General features: G+C 51.1%; 1 protein-coding gene across 5 annotated transcripts; it reads right to left on the reverse strand.

Annotated features, from left to right (window-relative positions):
- Positions 1-1,148: 1,148 nt before the first annotated feature.
- On the reverse strand, positions 1,149-12,125 carry RIT1 (Ras like without CAAX 1). Of its 5 annotated transcripts, none has more exons than XR_013341322.1 (6): positions 12,004-12,125; positions 10,842-10,898; positions 8,442-8,515; positions 5,842-6,033; positions 2,818-3,809; positions 1,149-1,488 (listed from the first exon to the last, which is right to left on the reverse strand). XR_013341322.1 is itself a non-coding variant. In XM_077789399.1 (5 exons), the coding sequence occupies exons 1-5, from the start codon at positions 12,092-12,094 to the stop codon at positions 3,579-3,581; spliced, it is 645 nt and encodes a 214-aa protein (XP_077645525.1). In that variant the 5' UTR covers positions 12,095-12,125; the 3' UTR covers positions 1,149-3,578. The 5 variants fall into 5 exon arrangements, 1 of the variants encoding a protein (XP_077645525.1); XR_013341321.1 differs by having other exon boundaries at positions 2,662-3,809; XR_013341320.1 differs by having other exon boundaries at positions 2,357-3,809.
- Between the last annotated feature and the right edge of the window lie 715 nt (positions 12,126-12,840).

The following is a 12,840-nucleotide window of genomic DNA, read 5'->3' on the forward strand; positions in this document are numbered from 1 at the left end:
CATTTCACCAGGCTGATGAGGACGCTCCATCCCTGTGGGTGATTTATCAGGGCAATAAACGGAATTATTGAAGCTATTCAGCCCAAGTGCACAGTCAGCGATTGTCTTCTCCTCCTGGTGCAGAAAGTGGAATTTCTCTTCTCGCCTCTCTGCTGGACTCCAGCACGGCGCGTTTCAGTTTCTTACCCCGCTCAGCCGCACAGAAACAAAAGGATTTGCATCATAAAAAGAAGGAGAAAGAAAGGAGAAGCGTGAACGGAATGGGCTCGACAAGGCGTGGAAAGCGGGATGGGTTTAGGAGAGCGTGGAAGCTCAGCCCCCGCTGGCTTCCCACCTCCCCCGGCCGCGCTGCGGAGAGCGGGCCCTCCTCTTCCTCCTCCTCTTCCTCCATCCTCCTCCTCCTCCTCTTCCTCCTCTTCCTCCATCCCCCTTCTCCATCCCCCTCCTCCTCCTCCTCCTCCATCTCCTCTCCTCCTCTTCCTCCATCCCCTTTCTCCATCCTCCTCCTCCTCCTCCTCCTCTTCCTCCATCCTCCTCCTCCATCCTCCTCCTCCTCCTCTTCCTCCATCCCCCTTCTCCATCCTCCTCCTCCTCCTCCTCCTCCTCCTCCTCCTCCTCCATCCCCCTTCTCCATCCTCCTCCTCCTCCTCCTTCTCTTCCTCCATCCCCCTCCTCCATCTCCTCCTCCTCCATCCTCCTCCTCCATCTCCTCTCCTCCTCTTCCATCCCCCTTCTCCATCCTCCTCCTCCTCCTCCTCTTCCTCCATCCGCATCCTCCATCTCCTTTTCCTCCATCCTCTTCCTCCATCTTTCTCCGTCCTCCTCCATCTCATCTTCTTCCTCCATCCTCATCCTCTTCCTCCTCCATCATCCTCATCCTCCATCTCCTCCTCCTTCTTCATCCTCCTCTCCTCCTCCATCTCCTCTATCCTCCCCCTCCATTTCCTCCTTCTTCTCTTCCTCCATCCTCCTCCTCCTCCTTCTCCATCCTCCATCCCCCTCTCTTCCTCGATCCTCTCCTCCATCCTCCATCTTCCTCCTACTCCTCTTCCTCCTCCATCTCCTCCTCCTCTTCCATCCTTCTCCATCCATCCATCCATCCTCCTCTTCCTCCATCCCCCTTCTCCATCCTCCTCCTTCTCTTCCTCCATCCTCATCCTCCATCTCATCTTCTTCCTCCATCCTCATCCTCTTCCTCCTCCATCATCCTCATCCTCCATTTCCTCCTCCTCCATCTCCTCTTCCATTTCCTCCTTCTTCTCTTCCTCCATCCTCCTACTCCTCTTCCTCCTCCATCTCTTCCTCCTCCATCCTCTTCCTCCATCTCCTCCTCCTCCTTTTCCTCCATCTCTTCCTTTTCTCCTCCTCCTCCTCCTCCATCCTCTTCCTCCTTCTCCATCCTCTTCCTCCTCCATCCTCTTCCTCCATCTCTTCCTCCTCCTCTTCCATCCATCCTCTTCCTCCTCCCTCCTGGAGCACATGAGGACTCTACAGGAGAATTATTTCAGAGAGAGAGAATTTTTAAACCCTGACAGAATGTTTATATATTTGGTATTTCTATGTAAACTTGGAGAGAAGAAATGAATTAGAAATTTTATAGAATAAGACAGACATTGTTGAGAGAGAAACAGAATTGAAAAATAAGTTTTAAAGGATAGTTCTGTAAATAGGATTAGATAATTTTGGAAAAATAGAATTAAGAAAGATGTACTGTAGTAGGATTTTACCAGAGGTAATTTTAGATGATAAAATGTTCATATTTCAACAAATCAGCACCAGACTCACAGAATTTTTAGGCTTTGCACCACTTAAATAACATTTTTTTTTTCTCACAGCACTCTCAGGCTGAGCAACCCCACCACACACCGACACAATCAGTGCAAAGGTTTGTATTAAAAATTATATATATTGTGTCAAATAAAAGGATTGTTCTGTGTACAAATTTATACATGACGAAAAATAAAACTCTTTGAATAACACTGTGTAAAAAAAAAAGACAAAAAAACAAAGTGAAAAAAGTGCTGGCTGCTGTTCTGCCCTACGAATTCTAGAAGCAACAGGCATTAGTAAACACCTAAACTGCACCTAAAATTCCATTTTTTAGGGGTGAAAATAGTTCTGTATAGCGTTCAGCACCTCTGCTGTGCTCTGAGAGCTGATGGAGATTTTAAGGAAAAGCACTGGGAAATGCATCATCACCACCAGGCCCCAGCTCTGCAACACCTGACAGAGCCAAAAAACGCTTTGGAGCCACTTCTTTGCTCCTTCCTCCTCCTCTTCCTCGGGTTTTGGGTTTTAATCCGAGTTTTAGACAGCTTTGAAGCCAAAAATGAGAACATCAGTGATGGCTGCTCACACGGGAAGGGGGAAGAGTCTGAAATTCTGAACAATCTGAATTTTCCTTCAGCCTCTTCCAAGCCAATTTTTGATTCTGTGGTTGCTGCCAGAGCAGCGCAGCACGGGGAGGAGATGAGAAATGGAAATCAATTTAAAAGTTAAACAAAGTAAATACAAAATGCAGCCCCTGATACACTTCTCTTCTGTTTAAGTCTTCCACAAAGAAAATATTCTTCAAACCAACAGGATTTCCATCCCTGTCTTAGGTAATAAGGAGGTTTTCTTACATATATATATATTTTTTTTTATCCTTATTTCCTTTACCAACTCTTTTCCACCTGGGTTTTCAGTTTGGGTGGCACTGCCAGTGCAGCACAGATCTGAGAGGTGATCAGGAAAATCACTTCAGTCTAATTATCTAATTAGCTCTTTCAAAATGAAGGATTCCAGGCACTTGGTGCAGAAAAGCTGCTGAGTTACCCAGCTGTGATCTGTGCTGTTGTTTAACAGCAAAATCCAGATTTTGGAGGTGTTTAAAGGGCTGAATGCTCTGCTCTGGGTCTCAGGGTGGTGCTGGCTCACAGGTTGGACTTGCTGATCTCAGAATTCTTTCCAGTTGAAATTATTCTGTGATTCTGGCTTGTTTATGTCCCACCTACAGTAATAATAATTTCCAGTTGAAATTATTCTGTGGTTCTGGCTTGTTTCTATCACTGCTGGTGAACTGATGACTTGGATGAGCTTGCACACAAATATTCCACTTCAATTCTCCTGGAAAGAAATCCGTCCCATGAGGGCACAAGAAATTTGGTGACCTGCAAGGCCGTGATAATTCTGTTCAGCCTCTCACGCTGTGGGAGAGAGTAGCAAAATCCTCTTTTCCAACTGGGAAAAAACCACAGATTCAACGAGGCCGGGTCCAACTGCAGCAATGCTTTGCACAGTTCAGCTCCCAGGGTGCTGTGACCAAACACTCCAAAGTGCAGGGCCACCAACCCATGGCCAACACCTGCTGGGTGCAGTAAAAAAAAATGACAACAAGCAAAGTACAACTGTCACTGGGTGTGAATTTCAACCCCCAGAATCAAGGCAACATGGTTCTAAAGGAAAACAACGGGCAGAGTCAGCCATTCCCTCACAAAGTCCCCTCAGGTGTCACACGTCCTCTTGGCGTTGTCACCGAGCTCCTTTGGCTACAAAAGGTCACAGCTTTCGTCCTGTTGTGCGGGGGAATCTTCTCTTCAAGTGACCGAATCCTTCTTCCTCCTAAAGGGGGACTTGAGTCTTTTCCAGACGCTGCTTTTGGGCTTGGATTTCTTCTCCATGGCCATCACGGCCTCCCTCTCCTTGCGGCGGATCTCGCGCACCAGCGCGTGGAACACGTCGTCGATGTAGTAGCGGAAGGCGGCCGACGTCTCGAAGAAGGGGCAGCTGAACTCCCGGGCCAAGGCAGAGCCTTCCTCCTTGGACACCTGGAAAATGAGTGCACACCCTGGTCAGGGAAGCAAACCCCAGGATTTTATTCCTTTGCCTTTTGTTCTCTGTCCCTCTGTGTGGGCACTCCAAGCCCCAGCACAGATGGATTCCACCCAGCTCCAAGCTAAGGCAGAGCCTTCCTCCTTGGACACCTGGAAAATGAGTGCACACCCTGGTCAGGGGAGGAAACCCCAGGATTTTATTCCTTTGCCTTTCCCTGTTTTGCTCTCTGTCCCTCTGCTCCAAGCCCCAGCACGGATGGATTCCACCAAGCTCCTAAAGGTTTCTCTTGCTAAGGAAGAACCTTCCTCCTTGGAAAATGAGTGCACACCCTGGTCAGGGAAGCAAACCCCAGGATTTTATTCCTTTGCCTTTTGTTCTCTGTCCCTCTGTGTGGGCACTCCAAGCCCCAGCACAGATGGATTCCACCCAGCTCCAAGCTAAGGCAGAGCCTTCCTCCTTGGACACCTGGAAAATGAGTGCACACCCTGGTCAGGGGAGGAAACCCCAGGATTTTATTCCTTTGCCTTTCCCTGTTTTGCTCTCTGTCCCTCTGCTCCAAGCCCCAGCACGGATGGATTCCACCAAGCTCCTAAAGGTTTCTCTTGCTAAGGAAGAACCTTCCTCCTTGGAAAATGAGTGCACACCCTGGTCAGGGAAGCAAACCCCAGGATTTTATTCCTTTGCCTTTTGTTCTCTGTCCCTCTGTGTGGGCACTCCAAGCCCCAGCACAGATGGATTCCACCCAGCTCCAAGCTAAGGCAGAGCCTTCCTCCTTGGACACCTGGAAAATGAGTGCACACCCTGGTCAGGGAAGCAAACCCCAGGATTTTATTCCTTTGCCTTTCCCTGTTTTGCTCTCTGTCCCTCTGTGTGAGCACTCCAAGCCCCAGCACTGAAAGTTTCCACTCAGCTCCAAAGGTTCCTCCTGCTAAGGCAGAGCCTTCCTCTTCAGACACATGGAAAAGGAGTGGTCAGGGAAGCCAAACCTCAGGATTTTATTCCTTTCTCTTTCCCTGTTTTACTCGCTGTCCCTCTGCTCCAAGCCCCAGCACAGATGGATTCCACCCAGCTCCAAAGGTTTCCAAAGGATTGATTCCACCCAAACCCACGGAGAAGAAGGTGAAGAAGCAGGACCAGCCTGCACCCTAAATCCTCCATCTTGTTTTACATATATTACTATATTCCAAAACCTTAAACTTTGAGTTCTTTACCATGTGACATTATATGCTTCTATTCAAAGTACACACTTCTAATGTCAGTTTTATTATTCAATTTTGGAAGTTTTCTCCATGGTCTCAGGTGAAATGCAGTGTTCTCTTGCTCTGTCAGCACACAAAGTCTAAAATTCCCATTAACCTGGGTCCCAACAAACTTTGTTTCACTTAAACTCTTGAGTTCTTTACCTTGTGACATTATATACTTCTATTCAAACTACACACTCCTAATCTCAATTTTATTATTCAATTTTGGAAGTTTTCTCCACGGTCTTAGGTGAAATGCAGTGTTCTCTTATTCTGTAAGCACAGAAAGTCTAAAATTCTCAGTAACCAGGGCCCCAACACACTGCTTCTATTCAAACTACACACTCCTAATCTCAATTTTATTATTCAATTTTGGAAGTTTTCTCCACGGTCTTAGGTGAAATGCAGTGTTCTCTTGTTCTGTAAACACAGAAAGTCTAAAATTCTCAGTAACCAGGGTCCCAACACACTGCTTCTATTCAAACTACACACTCCTAATCTCAATTTTATTATTCAATTTTGGAAGTTTTCTCCACGGTTTCAGGTGAAATGCAGCGTTCCCTTGCTCTGTCAGCACAGAAAGTCTAAAACTCTCAGTAACCAAGAAGGAACAGACAATCCAACAGACTTTCTGCCTGCCGTGGTGTTTTTCAGGCACCAAACCAGCACCGCTCTCACCGCGACGACAACCCAAAAAAACCCCAAAAAAAGGGACAAAACCCCGCGGTTCTGCTGCGATTCCCCAGGGGAACAGAGGCTCGGGAGGGCTCCCCGTGGGCCTTACCTGGCGCAGCTGGCTCAGGTCAGACTTGTTGCCCACCAGCACCACGGGCGTGTCGTCGGTGCGGCGCACGCGGTAGATGAGCTGCTTGAAGTCGCGCACCTCGTGGAAGCTGCGCCGGTCCGTGATGGAGTAGCAGATGATGAAACCCTCGCCGGCCCTCATGTACTGGTCCCTCATGGCTGTGAATTCTGCCTGGGAACACGCATTTGTGCCATTTCAGTGCCACGGATTGCAGTGGTGGAGGAGTGGGCCCTTGTTGACAGAGCGCCTACGTTATTCTTTGTCTGCTCAAAAAGGCAAAAAGCCCAGAAGTTTCTCTCCTCACCTCACAGGACCTTTTGGACTTCACATTTCTCTCCCTCTCAGGGGTTTTCATAGAGGTGCACAGAGAGAAATGAAAGGGAAAATAATTTTCTATTTCTGGTCCTTGTTTTTTCCATGTGGAATGTGTTTGGAGAATTGTTTACCTGGGGTGATGGCTGGGTTGGATTCTGGTGAGGATTGTTTGAGCCTGATGGCCAATCCAATCCAATCCAATCCAATCCAATCCAATCCAGTCCAGTCCAACCCAATCCAACCCAATCCAATCCAGTCCAGTCCAGTCCAGTCCAGTCCAGTCCAGTCCAGTCCAGTCCAATCCAATCCAACCCAACCCAATCCAATCCAATCCAATCCAATCCAATCCAATCCAATCCAATCCAACCCAATCCAACCCAATCCAATCCAATCCAACCCAATCCAATCCAATCCAATCCAATCCAATCCAATCCAATCCAATCCAATCCAATCCAATCCAACCCAACCCAACTCAATCCAACCCAACCCAATCCAATCCAGTCCAACCCAATCCAACCCAATCCAATCCAATCCAATCCAACCCAACCCACCTGGGGCTGGACTCTCCAGAGAGGGTCACAAGTTGTGTTATAGTTAGAAAAAGTATTATGTAGTTTTAGTATCTTCCTTTTACATAGGATATTAATGTATTTTAGCATAGTTATAATACAGAAATCATTCAGCCTTCTGAACTGAATCAGACATTTCATTTCTTCCCATTGGGTTTGCCTGCATTTACAAGAATAATTCACTAGAAAAAGAACAAAATTAAATAATCCCTTTTGTTTTAGCAGGAGCAAGGACCTCTTACCCCTGGCTTGGTTTTTCTCTGTAAGAGCTTTGTTGTTTCGCCTTTTATTAAACCTTTTTCTGTTTCCAGCACTACCTCAGAAGCCATCCTGCTAATTTTATGCCATTCAGGGTAGCAGAATCTCCCCTGACACAGAACTCCCACTGCCACATGACTTACCAGCAGCTCGTTTTGTTTTTGTGTTTTTCTCTGATTAATTAATGAAGAGGTGTGGATGTTGATAACTGGCCAGAGAAAAAAGTCAGAAATTTTGGGAAAGTTCAGGGAAGGAATTAAAACAATTCTTAATCTTTGCAGCTGGTGTTGTTTACTTGGAGGTGCAAGAAGGGTGTTCTTCCTAATTAGACAATGGTGTTAATTGGGAACCAATCAGGTCCACCTGTATCATAACTGTCTATAAAAAGTGTGTGGTTTTTAATAAAATTGCATTTTGCCTTCTGAGACATAGGAATCTTTGTGTCACTTTATTCACCCGTCCTCAATGCAATAGCAACAAAGAGAATTATAGTACTTAAAGAGAATTACTATAAGTTTTTCTTTAAAACTTAATTTTGTTTGTAATAATTTGTGACTTAGATAATGAACAGAATAAACACTTGAAAAATTTAATAATGTATTCTGTAAATATTTTGAATTTTATGAAGCTTAATTAAGGTAATCTTTTTTTAAACATAAATAGATAATGACAAAGTTTTGGTTTGTTAGAGTTAGCAATCTTGTTCTGGTTCTATTTATAATTTGTTATTTTTATAGTTGTAAAAATTGGTTTACACTTATTGATGGTTGGAACTGAAAAGTTAAATTGAGGAGTATTTTTTGAATGATTGATAAAGCACTTTTTAAAAAGACTTTTTTAAGTGATGATTCTGATGGTGACAAGAGGTTAGTTTCTTGGAATTATTAAATAGAAGGAAGACTTGGTGGTAAATATTTAATCTTTTTTATGTTTGTTGCTCTTCTTTAGGTTCTTCACCAGCCCCACAGCTCCAGCCAGGCACCATCAACCACAAGATGCTCCTGAGAGGAGTCAAAGCTCCAAACCCCAGTTTGGAATAAAAAAATCCAAACCAAAACGTTCTTTATGCAGGATTTCTGTCCTCACACCTGATCATTACAGAATGCTTCCCATTTAAAACACTTTTTAAAAAGACTTTTTAAAGTGATGATTCTGATGGTGACAAGAGGTTAGTTTCTTGGAATTATTAAATAGAAGGAAGTCTTGGTGGTAAATATTTCATGTTTTTTATGTTTGTTGCTCTTCTTTAGGTGCTTCACCAGCCCCACAGCTCCAGCCAGGCACCATCAGCCACAAGATGCTCCTGAGAGGAGTCAGAGCTCCAAACCCCAGTTTGGAATAAAAAAATCCAAACCAGAACGTTCTTTATGCAGGATTTCTGTCCTCACACCTGATCATTACAGAATGCTTCCCATTCACCTGGCATTACTCACACACCTGTCCTGCTGTGTCCAAAATATCCAGGTTGGCAGGTTCATCATCGATGCGAATCCGGATTTTATAGGCGTCCTCTGGATCCCAGGACATGAGAAAAGTTGGGAAACAAGCACAGCACTCATCAGCATCAAAAAAAAAAAATGCTACCCCAAAACCACCCAGCCTGCCAGGAGCACTGGACTACCTCAGTCTGAGCTTTGTTTCAGTTAAAGGAAGTTAAATTTCTAATTGTTCTGGTGTGATTTAACATTTCATGTGTGAAAATCGTGGGCACGCAGCCCAGGAATTCATTTTGGTCACCTTGGAGGAAAACACAAAGGAGTAACGTTTTGTTTTCCTCAAAGCCAGAAAAGATCTGTGGTTCAATCACCAACAGCTGCTGATTTTTTAGAATATATATAATTTCTTAGAATTATAAGAATTCTAAGCATATCAGCAAAATATATGAAACATTATACATGTTTCATCTATATATGATATATAGATGAAACATATATAATATGTTTCATCTATATATGATATATAGATGAAACATATATGTTTCATTCATAAATGTTATACAGGTAAATATAATTATATATGTAAATATTATTTATTATAAACACCATATAAAAATGATCTATCAATATATAAATACAAAAATATTCTGTCCCTCTCAGTCAGCACTCCCACACTTTAGGAACTCATTCTCAGCAAGAATTTGGCTTTTTTACCCTCACTTTTCCTTCCACTGGGTAACTGTTGGTTCAGGTTTCTCCTGGAGATGCTGCTGAGGTTCTACAGCACCAGAGTGAGTCGTTGAGCACTTCCACCCCTCTCAATTTCTCAAACACAGAGAACAATTTGGCCTGACAAGTGAACAGCAAAGAGCTGATCACAGCACAGAGTCTGGATTTTGTGAGCAGACAACTAAAAATGGCTCAGCAGCAGTTTCAAGCCCTGGCTGCCAACAGACAGACACAGGGCATGCCCTGAGTGGATGGATGGAAAATGAGTAAAGAACTGAAACTCAGGATTCACACCCCACTCTCAGAAGCCTGAAATCACAGAAGCACCGAGAGGGTTCAGGCTGGAAGGGAGCACAGCAGATCAGATCACCTGCAGGGCACGGGGCACGGGGCACGGGGCGGTGGCCAGGCGGCTCTGGACGCTCCGCAGCCTCTCCGGGCTCTGCCCAGGGCTGGCACTGCCCAGGGCAGCAGTTCTGCCTCCTGGGCAGGGGCAGCTCCTGGGCTCGGCCCTGCCCGGGGCTCTGGGGCAGCGCTGGGGCTGGGGCAGGGCCTGGGGACACAGGGATGGACTGGGATGGACTGGGATGGACTGGGATGGACTGGGACAGACTGGGATGGACTGGGACGGACTGGGACGGACTGGGACGGACTGGGACAGACTGGGATGGACTGGGACGGACTGGGACGGACTGGGATGGACTGGGATGGACTGGGACGGACTGGGATGGACTGGGACGGACTGGGATGGACTGGGATGGACAGGGAATGACTGGGATGAACAGGGACAGACTGGGATGGACTGGGACAGACAGGGACGGACTGGGACGGACTGGGATGGACTGGGACAGACTGGGATGGACAGGGACGGACTGGGATGGACTGGGACGGACTGGGACGGACTGGGACGGACTGGGACGGACTGGGATGGACAGGGAGAGCCAGGGACACACAGGGACAGCCAGGGATGGACAGGGACACACAGGACAGCCAGGGACACTCATGGACATCCATGGAAACCCAGAGACATCCAGAGACAGCCAAGGACACCCAGAGAGAGACAGGGACAGCCAGAGACACACAGGGACAACACCCACGGAAATCCAGACACACCCAGGGACACCCAGGGACATCCACGGAAACCCAGGGACACACAGAGACACCTGAGGTCACCTAGGAACACCCACAGTAACCCAGAGACACCCAGGGACAGACAGGGACACTCAGAGACACCCAGGGACACTCAGGGACACACAGGGACACCCAGGGACACTCAGGGACAGCCAGAGACACCCAGGGACACCCAGGGATATCGGGGACACCCAGGGCCATTGAGGGCTGAGGCCCCTCTCAGCTGGGGCTCCTCTCCAGGCTGAGCAGCCCCAGCTCCCTCAGCCTTTCCTGGGCAGGGACCCTCCAGGCCCTTCAGCATCTTTGAGCCCCTCCAGGAGCTCCCTGACCTGCTGTGCTCAGGGTCCCAGAGCTGGACACGGCACTCCAGAGGCTCAGCACTCCCTGGATCCCTCCCTGACCTGCTGGGAGTGCTCGTCCTGATGAGGGATCAAAGATCCATCTCCAGGCAGATTTAGAGATATCTTACAATTGAATATTTTAAAGCAATGGACTGCACTGAACGAACAGAACGAGTGAACAGAAAAGACGTTTTCCTCACCGATGGTGGGGTCGTGGTCCTCTGGGAAGCGGTGACTGATGAACTGCATGGTCATGGCTGCAAGAAGAAAGCGGGGAAGAACTGAGCAGCCCAGCTCACAGCTGATCGCATGCTTACCCCGCAGCCACGGCACAGAACCGGCCCGGGGATGCTCCACCCGCACCCAGGCGGGACCAGCTCCGGGACACCGGCAGGCGGGGCCCGGGACAGCCCGGGAAGGCCCGGGACAGCCCGGGAGGGGTCGGGACAGCCCGGAGAAGACATCCTGGGATGGGCCGGGACATGCCGGGATGGGCCGGGACATCTCGGGAAGAGCCGAGACAACCTGGCGGGGACACGCCAGGAGGGACGGGGAGGGGTCGGGATGGCTCGGGACAGCCCGGGAAGGGTCGGGATATCTCGGGATGGGTCAGGACACCCCGGTGGGACACCCTGGGAGGATCGGGGATGGCTCGGGAGGAGCCGGGACACGGGGAGGTGCCGGGATATCTCGGGATGGGCCGGGACAGCTCGGGAGGGGACACCCGGGAGGGTCGGGACAGCCCGGGAGGAGCCGGGATGTCCCAAGAGGAGCCGGGACAGCCCAGCAGGGACACCCCGGGAGGATCGGGACACCCCGGGATGAGCCGGGACATCTCGGGAGGAGCCGGGACAGCCCGGCGGGGATAGCCCGGGAGGATTGGGGAGGGGTTGGGACACCCCGGGATGGGCCGGGACAGCCCGGAGGGGACAGCCTGGGTTGGCTCGGGACAGCTCGGGAGGAGCCGGGACATCCCGGGATGGCTCGGGACAGCCCGGAGGGGACACCCCGGGAGGGACGGGAAGGGGCCGGGATATCCCGGGATGGCTCGGGACAGCTCGGGAGGAGCCAGGATGTCCCAAGAGGAGCCGGGACATCCCGGGATGGGCCGGGACAGCCCGGCGGGGTCACCCCGGAAGGGACGGGGATGGCTCGGGACAGCCCGGGATGGGCCGGGACAGCCCGGCGGAGACATCCCGGGAGGCTCGGGAGGGGCCGGCCCCTCTCGGGAGCAGCGGCGCCGCGCCCAGACCGGGGCCGTGGTGCGGAGCGCGGCTCGCCCCGGCCCGGCCCGGCTCGGCTCGCCCCGGCCCGGCTCGGCTCGGCCCGGCCCGGCTCGGCCCGGCCCGGCCCCGCGCTCACCGCTCTTGCCGACGCCGCCCGCGCCCAGCATCACCAGTTTGTACTCCCGGGACTGGCCCGCGCCGCCGCCCGGGCGGGCTGCGGGCTCCATCGCCGGCCCCTCCGCGCCGCCCGGCCCCGCTCGCAGCGCCGCCAAAATGGCGGCGGCGCCTCCGCCCTCAGCGCGCGGGCCGGCCCGGCGACGGCGGCCCGGCGGGGACAGCGCGGGACAGAGCGGGACAGCGCGGGACACAACCGGGACAGCGCGGGATGGCACGGGACACAACCGGGACAGAGCGGGACAGAGCGGGACAGCGCGGGACACAACCGGGACAGCGCGGGATGGCACGGGACACAACCGGGACAGAGCGGGACAGAGCGGGACAGCGCGGGACACAACCGGGACAGCGCGGGATGGCACGGGACACAACCGGGACAGAGCGGGACAGAGCGGGACAGCGCGGGACACAACCGGGACAGCGCGGGATGGCACGGGACACAACCGGGACAGAGCGGGACAGAGCGGGACGGGACAGAGCGGGACAGAACCGGGACAGCGCGGGACAGAGCGGGACGAACCGGCGGGGACAGCGCGGGACGGGACAGAGCGGGACAGAACCGGGACACAACCGGGACAGCGCGGGACGGGGCGGGACGGGACGGGACGGAGCGGGACGGAACGGGACAGCGCGGGACGGCACGGGACGAACCGGGACAGCGCGGGACGGGACAGAGCGGGACAGAACCGGGACACAACCGGGACAGCGCGGGACGGCGCGGGACGGAGCGGGACGGGACAGAGCGGGACAGAGCGGGACGGAGCGGGACAGAACCCGGACACAACCGGGACAGAACCGG

Source organism: Lonchura striata, chromosome 33, assembly GCF_046129695.1.
Source record: "Lonchura striata isolate bLonStr1 chromosome 33, bLonStr1.mat, whole genome shotgun sequence".
In the NCBI taxonomy this organism is placed as follows: Eukaryota; Metazoa; Chordata; class Aves; order Passeriformes; family Estrildidae; genus Lonchura; species Lonchura striata.